At 39.5% G+C, this 14691-nt stretch overlaps 1 protein-coding gene across 2 annotated transcripts in view; it reads right to left on the minus strand.

The window, feature by feature from the left end:
* fgf14 (fibroblast growth factor 14) overlaps positions 1-14691 on the minus strand; it is a 231629-nt gene that overhangs the window by 199688 nt on the left and 17250 nt on the right. Inside the window, exon 1 of one of the 2 annotated variants that reach the window (XM_010904512.3) lies at positions 5325-5536. The exons of the other annotated variant lie outside the window; for it this stretch is intronic. Coding sequence (XP_010902814.1) covers positions 5325-5397 — 73 coding nt within the window. The 5' untranslated portion in view covers positions 5398-5536. Of the gene's footprint in view, positions 1-5324; positions 5537-14691 lie in introns of those variants that run through there. 2 annotated transcript variants of the gene reach the window in all.

Consider the following 14691-nt stretch of genomic DNA (forward strand, 5'->3'; position numbering starts at 1 on the left):
CTCATATCTGACATCCCGTCAGCTGTCTGCACAAGGTTAATCAACAAATTACGGAAATACGTTGACAGATTGTGCAGTCGAAACAAAGCCATGCATCTATTAAACATTAGACTTTAATTAAATAGAAAACATACATAACCTCTCTTTCTCCTTATTTGGTTCTCTGACACTTTCCCCTCACTCACAATCACACACACTCCAGCTGTGCAGGGGACACGTTATAGCTTATGGCTGACAGGACAGAGGTGTGCTCTAACTGGATTCAGTCACCAGAGTGTCAGCCAGCCTGTATTTGTCACAGACAAGTGAAACAGACCAAATGTCTGACATCATAGGATCAAAGAAATATCTAGGCAAATTAAGTTGAAGCAGATACATTCAGAATTAACTAGGACTGGGGGAGTTAACACGTTAATCATTGCGATTAATTTGAAATGTTTAACATATTATTTTTTTTACACTATTAACGCAGCACTGTTTAACTACTTCCTGTTGCGGCGGCTATTGTGCGTGTGCGGAGCCAAGTGATCCAGGCACACTGGAGAAGGACAATGGTGGAGTTTTGGGAAGAAACTTTACATTTAAAAAGTTTCCTGGCTTTGGACAAAACAGGTTTGTATGTACAATTTGCAGAGCCAAATTAAAATACCATAGAAGCAATTTGTCTTTAGTTTACCATATAAAAGCAAAACACGCAGGTATTATTGATGAGGCTACAGGAGGGCTTCGCCAATCCACGTTACTGCAGGACGGTGGGCCTCCTCGTGGCGGACCACTGACCAAACCTGTGACTGAAAAGTTAATCGATGTTTTAGTTAAATGGATAGCTAGAAACTGCCGCCCAGTTAACAGGCACTAAAAAGATTATTCAAAATGCATTGGGTGACACATCGTCGTTACAATCTACCCTCTAGAAGAACGATTGTGTTGAGAATAATATACAGTGTGTATGACAGCAAGAGGGTTCTGATGACGGACATGATGGAGAAAGCAAAGGAGGTCACTCTCATAGGAGAACACTGGACATCTGTGAGCAATGCCAACTACTTGGGTGTCACAGCACACTTCATAGATGCAGGGTGGACATTGCGTTCCTTTGCCCTTACTGTGAGTCAAACCACAAAGTGCCACCGTGCAGAGGCATGTGCTGAACATTTAAATATTGATGATAACAAGCTTGTGGAAAATATTTGAATAATTGCGATTGATCACAGCAAATTTTGCCATCAATTACATTGTTTTAATCAGTGCCCAGCCCTAGAATTCACCCATTAGAGACACAACAACATCAATAATCATGCCAAATACCAACTGTTTTGGTAGGTGAATAAGAAAGCACTGGTAAACTCAGCAATGGCAAAAACATTGCATTCTCTCTACAGTGGATGACCAAATAATAATTTTAAAATAATAATAAAAAAAGAACTGTATGAAATCGAAAACATTCTCCAGTAGCTACGCATTGATGTTAGCCACTACAGTTCACAGAAGACTTCACCAGATGAAATACAGAAGCTGGACTTCAAGGAGCAAAATCACTGCTTTTACAGGATGTCCTAGAAAGTAAAAAAGAGTTTAGAGAGTTCTGAAAAGAGGTATTGTGGAGGGATGAGACAAATATGAACATTAATAATAGGAATACCAAAAGAAGTGTGGAGGAAAAAACCTGACATGCCACCTAATTTTTTGGGGCATATATGGTTGCCACTGGAACTGACTCACTAGTCATCATTGATGGTAATTCTGACAATAGCAGCAGTACGAATTCTGCAGTATGCACAAACATGTCTAATCAGACATGCATTGGACTGACATTGATTAATGTCTTGATGAGTCTTGAAATGAAAATGTCAATTTGTCAAGAAATGGCTCTCAGAAACACAACCCATAAAATAAAATTAGTTAAGAAAATATAGCCTTATTATTGTAAAAAACTTGAATGTAAAAATCATGCATAAGAATTATTAGATCATTTTGTGTTGTCTCTCCATAAAAAAATCTGTCAAAAAAATGTAAGATGTGTCACAGTCCAAAATACTTTCCGAGATCACTGTATATTTCCTTCTTCCATTGCTATACAACAATGTATATTTGAGAATTTATTTTGGTGGATTTATTTAGTTAGTTTCTGTCAATCCAACCATGTAAAATAAGACTGCGTTTTATGAAGGAAGGCTCAATATCAATCCAACCCTTCATTGATACTGCTGTCAAACTTGAATTTATTCGTAATACAATGACAAATACAATTTGCTCAAATTCAATGGCTGACCATTACTGATGCATAGTCCCACTTTGGCACACCATCAAAATCCTAGCTTTGCCCCCGCATCACCCAAACCAGACCCCATTCAACCCTATTCTTAATTATAACCCTGTCGCAGGTTAATATTTGATGCAGGAATTATAATTATGCTGTGGTATATGGCCGATATACCATGGCTAAGGGCTATTCTTAAGCCCAACATATTAACACCTGGATACAGCCTATAGCTATGATATACTGGCAATACACCACAAACTCCTAAGGTGCCTTATTGCTGTTATAAACCATTTACAATCAAATGAGAACAATAAAGTGTGATGTGATGTAATTCCCATGGTATACAGTGACATATACATCAGCTATCAGTTGTCAGGATTTGTGCCACCCAGTTTATGATAAGATAATGAACTCTGAAAGTGCAGCATCTATACCCTTTCCCCCTTCTCCAGTTTGGCTATGTATCAAATTTACTTGGATGAGAAACACACACATAGAGCTAAGATGTGACCTTCAGGTTCTATTATCTGCATTGCAGTGATTAGTTTTTGTAAGGCAAGCATCATCAATATTACTTTCTTCCTGTCCATGTGATGTTCAGATATCTCATGTTGTGTTAACCATGCACACTGTTACTGTGATAGAACAGAGGTTAACAAATTAACTTCTTTTGTAAACTACCATATTCTTTGTAAAACAATTTTTTTATTTTCAAACTTGTGCTTAAGGCACTTTTAGAATCAGGTTAAATAAATTATAATTAGATTAATGATTATTTAAGAAATATGGCACAAGGGGGTGCAGTATATCACCAATAAACCATGGCTAAGTGCCATTTCTAGGCACAACGCATCACAGAGCCAATATACCACAAATCCCCCAGGAGACCTAATGCAATTATAATCCTGTTACCAACCCAACTAAAACAGTACAAATGGATGTGATGTCATACACTTTGTCTAATATACCATGTCTATCAGCAAATTAACATTCAGGACCACCTGGTTTGAACTACCTGGTTTCTAATAAAGTATTATTTCTATTATAATTAAAGAATCATTAGAATTAAGGGTTACCTCATTCCAAATCCAAAATGCCTTTTTTTCTTGCAGAGTGCAATGTACACAATTCATAGGCTTATGTCATCAGAAACCACTATCACAGTTCACCAACAAACCAAAAAAGTATTAATCAACTTGCCATTATTTAACCAGGAAAGTTGATTAAGATTTAATCTACAACCTGGTGGGAATGTTACTCGGGGAGGAGGAGCAAACATGCTTAACTGTCTTCCTCTGGAACAGCATGGCATACAGTTAGGTCTGGAAAAATCTGGACACTGACACAATTTTCTTAATTTTGGCTCTGTACGCCACCACAATGGATTTGAAATGAAATCAACTGCAACCAAGATGCAGTTGAAGTCCAGACTTTCAGCTTCAATTCAAGGGGTTGAGCAAAAATATTGTATGAAACGTTTAGGACTTTGTCAGGAATCCTATGCAGGCAATGAATGTTTGAAGTCTGGCATGCATGGACATCACCAAATGCTAGGTTTCCTCTTTTGTGATGCTTTGCCAGGCCTTTACTGCAGTGGTCTTCAGTTGTTTGTTCATGGGTCTTTCTGCATTAAGTTTTGTCTTCAGCAAGTGAAATGCATGCTCGATTTGGTTGAGATCAGGTGATTGACTCGGCCATTGCAGAATATTCCACTTCTTTGGCAAAAAAAACTCCTGGGGTTGCTTTCGCAGTATGTTTTGGGTCATTGTCCATCTGTAAGGTGAAGCATCGTCCAATCAACTTAGCTGAATTTGTCTGAATCTGAGTAGACAATAAATCCCTATACACTTCAAAATTCATCCGGCTGCTTTGGTCTTCTGTCTCACCATTAATAAACACTTGTGACCCAGTGCCATTGGAAGCCATGTATGCCCATGTCATCACACTGCCTCCACCATGTTTTACAGATGATGTGGTGTGCTTCGGATCATGAGCCATTCCAGCCTTCTCCATACTTTTTCTTCCATCATTCTGGTACAGGCTGATGTTAGTTTCATCTGTCCAAAGAATGCTGTCAAGAACTGGGCTGGCTTTTTTGGATGTTTTTTGGCATAGTCCTAATCTGTCCTTTCTATTTGTGAGGCTTATGAATGGTTTGCATCTTGTGGTGAACCCTCTGTATTTGCGCTCGTGAAGTCTCTTTAATGAAAGGAATAATAACTCAGGATAATGATATGCCTACCTCCTGGAGAGTGTTCTTCATTTGATTGGATGTTGTGAAGGGGTACAATCATCCTCCACGGTTGTCTTCTGTGGACGTCCATGCCTTTTTGTGTTGCAGAGCTCACCAGTGAATGATTTTTTCTCAGAATGTACCAAATAGTTGATTTAGCCACTCCTAATGTTCTTGCTATCTCAGATGGATTTTTTTTTGCAGCCTAAGGACGGCCTGTTTCACTTGCATTGAGAGCAACTTTGACCGCATGTTGTAGGTTCACAGCAACAGCTTCCAAATGGGAATGCCACACCTGGAATCAACTCCAGACCTTTTACCTGCTTGATGAAGAAAATAAAGGAATAGCCACACATCCATGAAAACTGCTTTGAGTCAATTGTCTAATTACATTTGGACCCTTGAAAAAGGGTTCTACATATTAAAGAGCTGTAAATCCTAAACCCGTACTCTAATTTGGATGTGAATATCCTCATATTAAAGCTGAGAGACTACACTCGAAGCCCATATGAATTATTTAACTGTAACTTCAATATATTCTGGTAAACAGCCAAAATAACAAAACTTGTGTTAGTGTCCAGTTATTTCCGGACCTAACTGTACCTTTTGCCTGGGGATTAGAACTAGGGACCTTTTGGACACTAGTACTATATATTAGCATACTTCAAAATCTCCAAAATAACCCCAGAATAATTTTAAAAAATGTATTTGTTTGGGATCATTTGTTCATTAAAAGTTAGTGCATGACATGGCGTGAACTAAATGTTGATTGTGTGAACTATTCTTCAATGTACTGTATGGAGCTCTCTCGCATTTGTTTGCACTTACCTTTTTTCAAGTCCTGGTTAATGGCCCTGCGCAAACGTCGCTCCATGATCTTAACAAACGGCTCAATTTCCATTGTCTGCAATGTCAAAATAACCTATTACTGTCCTTCTTTGGAAAGCTCTAGTTTCAAACTCCTTCTGTTTTGGAAAGTGCTTAGAAAATGAAGTGTTTGCTGGTCTGATCTGTCCCTGGGACAATCTGCCCTTTTAACCTCTCCGGTCACCCACTTATATACCCACCTCTTTCACTGAATACCACTGCTCTCAAACACACAGATAGTGCATAACTAATGTCACCTCAACTCCCTCATGGTGACAACCTCAAAACTGTCAAGTGCAGTTATGTGCACAGCTTCATGTCACAAATACTTGATTAACTTTATGGTGTTGAGACTTAAATGAAACTATTATCATACAGTTTTTAGCAAGGAATAGGAGAATCAAAAGGTCCAGTTGTCTGATATCTCATTTTGAAGGTGTATAGGGGTCTTGAGCTTAAAGTAATGATAGTGTAAACTAGATTTATATTTCGGGGAAATTACGCTTACCCTGAGTTGTTCTTGAAGGCCAATGGAGTTATTTTTCAAGACAAGCCAATTTTCACCTCTGTCAAGCCAAGTTACCTCCAAACTTGAAAAAACCTGGATTGATACCATTGTAAACAAAATTGACCATTAAACATAGGAAGTATAAGTTCAGCTGAGGAATAACACAATGACAGGTTCTTTGAGCCCATACTTTGAGCTGTATTACATTTACGTATGAGAGATAAACAACACCACTAGTCTTAGCTGGCAGTGTTTTGGAAGTGTTTTTGAATCCTAACCAGGCTGGGACAAAGTTTAGTAATGGTTTGTTGTAAAAAATAACTCCATGGGCCTTCAAGAACAACTCAAGCAACAATTAATTTATTTCCTTTAAGGGGCTTTTGCAACATAAATGGTGTTGTGTCATCGTGACAGTGTTAAGTCAGATGTTCATATTTTAAAAACACATTCCTCACTGTCCTAAATAAACAAGCTCCACTCAGGAAAATTAGCTGAGACAATTCGCTACAGCCCATGGCTCACCACCGAACTGATCCAGCTCAAACAGACTCATATACCAATAGCCTCCAAAAAACCCTCTGACTCGCAACTCTTTAGGCAAACTAGGAACCAATGGAACCAAATGTTCTGGGACACAAGTCCATGGAAAATAAAAATGCCTAGAAAAGCACTTATAGCACTGAAAGTTACAAAGTTACATTATCAAAAGGTTTAATATCCTCTTTGTCATATATACCACGTGTTCAAATTTGCGACACCTACTCCGACAGCCAGCACTACTGGCTACAGCGCTACATTTCCATGTAGAAATCTCCCCATTTCTCCTTTCGTTCAGGTGAGGGAGGTTCAAAAATACATAATCGTACATATCGACTAGGCTCGATGGCCCCGTTTTTTCTAAAGCTTTCCACATCTATTATTACAGCCCTTGTCACCTGCCTGTTCTATCTCTTACTAATAATTCAGATATTCCCCTAGGATGGATAGCTCCAGCTGTCATTCGTCTTTTCAAAGGAGGTGACCAACTAGACCTAAACTGTTACAAGGCAATTTCTATCCAGCCCTGCTTATCAAATGTATTGTAAACAAACATATTACCCACCATTCTGAATCCCATCGTACTCTCTGTGTTGTACAGACAGGCTTCAGAGCAGGCCATCAGTGCACATCAGCAACACTGAAGGTCTTAAACTACACAGCAGTTTTCATTGACATGGCAAAGCCTTTGACTGCGTTAATAAACACATCCTAATCTACAGACACATTTTGTCACCCTGTAAAGCGCATGAAAGCTGAGGGCCAGCAGTCTAGACCAATGGGTTTGATTCTCAGGCTACTCATCTTTACATAGTTAAACAATTTTGTATGCATCGGGCCCCACTGTGAATTCTGTTCTGATTACCCTTCCACATACTGTAGGTTATAAACCATACAACACACATTCCCTGATCTCCAACTACACTTAATTTGTAGTAAAACAATGCATGCTCTTCTCTCAGAAACTGCCTGCACCTGTCCACACCAAAAACATTCTCACCTTACGTGGAGCTGATTTAGAGTATTCTAATACCTACAAATGTCTCAGCATCTGTTTAGACCAGAGATCTCCAACCGGTTCCACAGAGGGCCGAGTGTCTGCAGGTTTTTGCTCTCACCTTGTACTTAATTGACTAATTAGGTCATTAATTGGTTCATTTCTACCCCCACCTAGTTGTTTAGGTCTGAACTGGGAACCAATTTAAAGGAAAACACAAAAGCCTGCAGACACATGGCCCTCCGTGGAACCGGTTTGAGACCTCTGGTTTAGACTGTTCACTCCCTTTACAGACCTATTAGTCACATCCTGCCCAAAATTGTATCTAGAAATTGATTCTTTTTTTACAAAGCCTTCTTCACCTATGCTGATTTTTTTTGGTAAAAACAACCATCCTTGACTTTGACCTGTAATTTACAATAAAATACACTTGCACAAATTAGAATAAAAGCAGATAATCTGAACACCATTTGCTACCAGTGACCTCAACAATACACACCACTGTGACATTGATGACTTTGTAAACTGGCGCACGCTGCATAGATGACAGCAGACTCACTGGTACCAACTTGTCCACAAGTCCCTCCTAGGTACAGTTGTGCTCAAAAGTTTGCATACCCTAGGAGAATTGGTAATATATGCACCATTTTCAAAAGAAAACACGATTGACCAGGCAAAACCCTTGTCTTTCATTTCTTATGGGGTTCACAAATGTAGGTCATAACAGAATGGCACAATCATAAGACAAAACATGGTAACAAAGAAAAAACTGACCACTGTTCAAAAGTCTGCATACCCATAGTTCTTAATACTGTGTATTGCCCCTTTAGCATCAATGACAGCAAGCAGTCTTTTGTAATAGTTGTCTATGAGGCCTCAAATTTTTGCAGGTGGTATAGCTGCCCATTCATCTTGGCAGAATGCCTCCAGGTCAAGTCTTTGGTGGTCTTGCATGAACCACACGTTTGAGATCTCCCCAGAGTGGCTCGGTGATATTAAGGTCAGGAGACTGATGGCCACTCCAGAACCTTTATCTTTTTCCGCTGTAGCCACTGGAGTATCAATTTGGCCTTGTGTTTAGGGTCATTGTCGTGCTGGAAAGTCCAAGAGCGTCCCAGGAGCAGCTTTCGTGCAGAAGAATTTAAATTGTCTGCCAGTATTTTCTGATAGCATGCTGCATTCATCTTGCCATCAATTTTCACAAGATTACTCATGCCTTTAGAGCTCACACATCCCCAAAACATCAGTGAGCCACCATACCTCACAGTGGGATTGGTATTCTGTTCACTATAGGCCTTGTTGACCTCTCTCTAAACACAGCACTTATGGATGCGACCATAAAGCTCTTTTTGGTCACTCCAAATTAGTGTGCCAGAAGCTGTGAGGCGTGTCAAGGTGTTGTCGGGCATATTGTTCCTGGCCTCTTTAGTGGATTTTTCACGTAGTAAAGGCTTCTATCCGGCAACTCGACCATGCAGCTCATCTTTGTTCAAGTATTGTCATATTGTGCTGCTTGAAACAACCACACAGTCTTTTTACAGAACAGAATTGTATTTCTCATGAGGTTACCTGTGGGTTTTTCTTTGTATCCCAAACAATTTTTTCTGTCAGTTTTAGCTGGAATCTCTCTTGGTCTGCTTGACCTTGGCTTGGTATCACGAGATCCCAGAATTGTCCACTTCTTAATAAGTGATTGAACAGTACTGACTGGCATTTGAAAGGCTTTGGATATTTTTTTATATCCTTTTCCATCTTTATAAAGTTCCATCACCTTGTTACGCAGGTCTTTTGACAGTTATTTTCTGCTACCCATGCATCCATGTGAGACCTAACAAACTCATGGACTATTTATACACAGACACTAACAGCTATTTAAAAAGCCACAGGTGTGGGAAATTCACCTTTAATTGCCATTTTCACCTGTGTGTCACCTTGTGGTTCTGTATTAAGGCCAAACATTCAAGGGTATGTAAACTTTTGATCATGGCCATTGGGTGATTTCTGTTATCATTATGATTTAATAAGGAGCCAAACAACTATGTGATAATAAATGTCCTCTCACCTGGTTGTGTAGGTGTGAACTGGGAAAAACCAAAAACCTGCAAACACACGGCCCTGCGTGGAATGGTTTGGACACCTCTGCCTTAAATGAAAGACTTTTTTTCAATGCCAAAATTTCACAATTTCTGCCAGGGTAAGCAAAATTATGAGCACAACTGTAAATCCCCACTTTACCTCTGCACGCTCCCAATAAATATCTGATATTTATTGGATAGGCAGACATTCACTCCTACATTAAACACTTCCTTTGGCCATCATTCTTTTCAGTTTTCTACAGTTCTCTCAAACTTGACCCTTTTAACAGTCCTCACTCTTTCAAAAATGAATTGTCTGAGCGACTACCTGATACCTGCATTTGTTAAGCAATGCAGGTATTGTATATATACCTTTAAATGGCCACCTTCAAGACAGCCATCAGAAAGCTGTTCATATTGTTTAGCTGGGTAGGGAAAATGAGAGACACCCCTTCAGCTCATGGTCCAATCCCATGGTGGTGGTGCGGAATCCTGACGGCTCTCTCCAGTTCTATTTTGACTTCTGGAGGCTTAACAATGTGTTCAAATTCGAAAGCTTGGACCTGACTAAGGCGTACTAGCAGGGCCCTATACCCCTGCCGGCAGAAAAAAGACCGCCTTCAGTACCCACAGAAGCCATTGTCAGTACTGGGCCCTGCCCTTCTGAATCAGTGGGGTAGTTTGTACATTTCCATGGCCCACTACCAAGACCCAGTGAGAAGCCTTTTTTTGGATGGTCAGGAACTACAAACAGTTGGTCTCACTTCTCATCAGTGGCTTCTCCCTTGTCCAAGGCCACCAACAAGGGCTATTTAGAGAGAGTTAGCCATTTATCCTGCAGATCAGTGCATCTGAGATGGGCATTGGCATAGTGATGTCTCAGGAGTGGGACGGGGAAGAACATCCCATCAACTTTTTTAGCAGGAAGCCATATTTTTTATGCTACATTACCATAAGAAATACAAAAATAGATACAAAAGTAAGTACACCCACAGGAAAGCTGTCTTTACATTTTTACATATTTGGACACATGGCTATTTGAGCTAAATTCCAACCACATTCATTGATAAAGGTAACACAATTTAACAAGTGACACCAAACTGGTTTCGTTGTAACCCTCTAAGCAACTGATATCCCCATGAGTATGAGAGGGGTTACAAAGCCATTTCCATTAAAGTCCCTAAAGAATTCCAGGTTAACATCAAGGGATCTACAGGCTTCTCTTGTCACAATCAATGTTTAAGTACATGACTCACCTGTCAGAAAGACACTCCACAAACCTGGCCAACATGAAAGGTCAGGAAAGAAAAGGCCCCTGCTCTCAAAAAAGAAAATCAAGACAGAACTAAGTAGACACGGGTATAGACCAAATCTATTGGAACTGTGCTCTAGCCAGATGGACAAAGGTAGGGCTGTTTGGTTGTAATGTCAGACACCATGTTTGGACGAAAATTAAACACTGCCTTTGAAAAGAAGAAACTTATACCATGTAAAGTAGTGGCAGTAGTGGTGGGACTGCTTTGCTGCATCAGCCAAAGAGGGAAATGCCTGATATTGAAGCTGAGGGTGTACTTTTTTTATGCTCCATGAACTAGCATTTCTGTTGATTTTTGATTAACAAATGATTGCAAATTGTAATATCTGAATATCCTTTTCTTAAATTAGGTTAACTTTATTTGACAATACTGTTGGAATGATAATTACATTTGTATGTCCAAATATCAGTGTTACAAAATGTTTTGAGCACAAAGGCCATTGAGGGAAATAGGAGGATTTGGAGCTTACAAATAAACAACTTGAATTGCTGATAAGGAAAAAGCATGCATGACATAAAAACATTATTCACTTTTTTTTTATATCACACTTTGAATAATAACTTATTATAACTGATATTTCCTTTCCACATAAAAAGTTAAATTATCCTTTTAATCCTTGAAATTACATTTACTTCTACCACAAATTTTTATAGAATCTGGATTTTTTCATTTTCAGAAGTTTTAGCGTGACAACAACAAACAGTTAAGTAAAGTTAAGGCTAGCCAGAAGGCTAACATTACCTCAGTTACACAAAGGTGAAGCATCCTTTAACATCACAATCACCTGCGCTAATGAGTACGACCTAATTAAACAAATGTAGTGATGTACTTGATTCAGTAAAGCACTAAGTAAGCTATTTCTTGATCGATAAATGGCTAGCTTGCTTAACTGCATGTAGTCCGTTCTTTTGGTTGTTCTCAGTTGCGAACTACAAACAAACTTAAGGACAAACAAACCGACCGCAGACCGCAAGATATGTAGCACAGGCACAAAGGCCATGGTGGCCGTAGGGCGTGCAATGATTTTCGGGCCAACACGGCCAGAGCAAAGGGTAATGACATTCCTACGCTGCTTGGTGTAATAAATGTTTTCGGATTTTAAGGTGGGAATGACTTAATATTGTTTAATGATTTGATCATTTAAGGTAAATTTAAAGCTAGCTGAGATATCACAAGCCAGATAGTTGACAAGCCAGTTGTTTACAATTTACGACGTTTAATGCCCATAGGATAGAGGTTAGAGTCTGGACCAAAGGAGGGGAAGGTAAATTCTATAAATACAACTCGCCATTCCAGCAATTGTTGTCTGTGTACCATTGGTTATTTTTTGGTTGTCAAACCATGAATCCCTTAGCAATACAACATTTCTTTCTCTAGCTGCAAGTATTTTTATTTTGGATTATGCTATCGTAAAAAGCAGTCCTAAAGCATTGTTAGTGTTTCTAATAAGTGTCCTTTTGAAAAACCCATATAAAATAAAAGATCATAGTAATTTTAATGGCTGGGTTGTGGAGGGGTAGGCTACTAAGGGAATACATGTGTCTGTCATTCTGGGTAAGTGCCTCTGGTGAATTTGAAATGAAAACTATTACAAGTAGTTCCTTTCAAAAACACTGTTTCTACTTTCTACCAGAGAGCCAACTCGTGCCAACATACCACAGCATATCATATTGTATTAAAACGTGTACTGTTCTAGAGAAACTACAGTGCCTCTTAGTCCAGCATTCTGTCTAGTAATATCTATGTCTAGCAAGCTCACTCTCTTGCAGTCTCCCCTGTCTTTCTCACAGACACTTGTTTGCAGTAGCACCTGCAATGTACCTTCACTTTCCTCCTCTTCAAGTGTCATACTCAGACACAGACCCATGTACAGGCTACATGCACAGCAATCCCCCAACTAAATTCTCAAAATCAAAAATAAAATAAACAATTCTAAAAAATGTATTCAGAAACATTTCTGACAAAGCTGTGAAAGTAGCCAGGCCCAGGAATGAAAGACGGCAAAACTCCTGAGCTCACCGAGCATTATGGATTGGAAGGAAATGTTTGGGCTAATGCCCTTTCCTTAAAAACTAAACTGTCTGGAGTTGTTCCACAGCTTCTGAACGGCGCCCCAAAAAAAGGCAAACATGCAGAGAGAGGGAGAAGGAGAGTGAAACAGAGGCGGCGTTACAATACTGCCTGCTGCACTGCACCAAAAATCTCTACACAGCATACCACCACCGCTACCGCACAATCTCTCAGCACTGCAAAGCACAGACCCCTAAACAGAAAAAGAGTGAAAGGCAACAAGAGATGGAGAAGAAGCAAAATTAGGACAGAGATCGAGAAGGAACGTGAACGTAAGGGAGACTCAGAGCAAGTCACAGCTCACTCAGTCACACTGTAGACAGTGGCCTCAACTATGCTCTTGCATCCCAGGTCAATTGCTATATAGTAATTAGACAGCAAAGTTTTAAAATATCATCTTAGTCCAAGGACTGGTTCCAAGCCCTCTGTGAAGTGTATTGGTAAGTAAAACATTCAAGGAAACACTGAAATACAGAATAAGCTTGATTTAAATTGTGAATGAAAATTCAACATTATCCTGTATGAAAGAATGTATTATGACAGATGAGTATGTGAGTATGACATGAGTCTTTTAACCCTTTATTTTACCAGGCAAGTACATTTTCTAGACTAGGGGCAGCAGAATTTGCCCCCTGTGGTCAATATCATTAGGCCAGAAAACGAAAGATTTCTGATTGTAATAGTAGAGCAGTTAACCCAACATTTTTCATGTATAATAACAAAAATAATGTTTTCTTAGTCATACCTGGTAAAATGTCAGTATAAAAAGTAAATAAAAATGTATTTTAAATAATGGCATGGCCAAAGGTAATGGTAATGGAATTGAAAGTAAATAAAACAGGCAAGACAGCTAACACAGACAAGACAGTAGACAAATATAACAGTGAACAAACACCAATTCTACATAAAGAGAGGGTCTCACAATGTGGCAGCTACACATCTATGAAATATTTACAGTTCAGGAGAAACAGGTTTCTTCAACATTCCCGTTTGACTGTATTTTGAACCTCATATCCTTTCTCTGGATCCGGAGCGCAGTGAGAAACACTGTCCAAACCAGAGCTGCACCTGACACACAGTTTTACAATGCCTTTAATAAGATTGTATGACTCCTATAGTCAGCCGAATAGGAGAAGCCTGTGCTTTGAATGCAGGAGAGCACACAGACAGAGCGAGGTCACACTTAAAGTGTTAAAAATATAGACAGAATGGGAGGGAGAGGAGGCAGAGCAGAACCAGTGCCTTCGAGCGGGAGACGAGAACAAAGATTATGCATGAGAAAACCCAGGAGTTTGAGAGAGAGAGTCAAGAGAGAGAAGAATACAGTGGAAGAGAGAGAAGAAGCTGTAAACGCTTTTGACAGATCAAAGGAGGAGGCTCGTGCCTAGTATCTTTTTGATACCAACAGTGGCTAAGCTAGCGTTACAGCGAGAGCAAGAAAGGTTAAGCACAAACCTTTGACCCTGGGGTAGTACCAACAGACACACACATAGATGGTTTTTGGCCTCTGCTCGGCGCCTTTTGACATACTTTAATTTCTGGAGTGGGATGGGAGGTTTGCTGTGAAAACAAGTTGTTGTAAAGTGTTTCTCTACTGTAATGCTAAGGTGGTTGACAGTGAAATTAAAACGTTTGAGACATATCTGCATAGCTGTTTTCATTTGGGCCGATGATGTAATAACTAAGGTGAATAAAAAAGTACAATAATTTGAGAAATGTAATGTGGGAGTGGTGACTTCTTTCTTTTCTTCTTGCTTGAAAGATTTACAGACTATTGTCTTTTTACTAAACGGTAAACGAGGCATTCCATGTAGAATAAAGCCCC

The sequence above is a fragment of the Esox lucius genome, chromosome 16 (genome assembly GCF_011004845.1).
Source record: "Esox lucius isolate fEsoLuc1 chromosome 16, fEsoLuc1.pri, whole genome shotgun sequence".
Classification (NCBI taxonomy): Eukaryota; Metazoa; Chordata; class Actinopteri; order Esociformes; family Esocidae; genus Esox; species Esox lucius.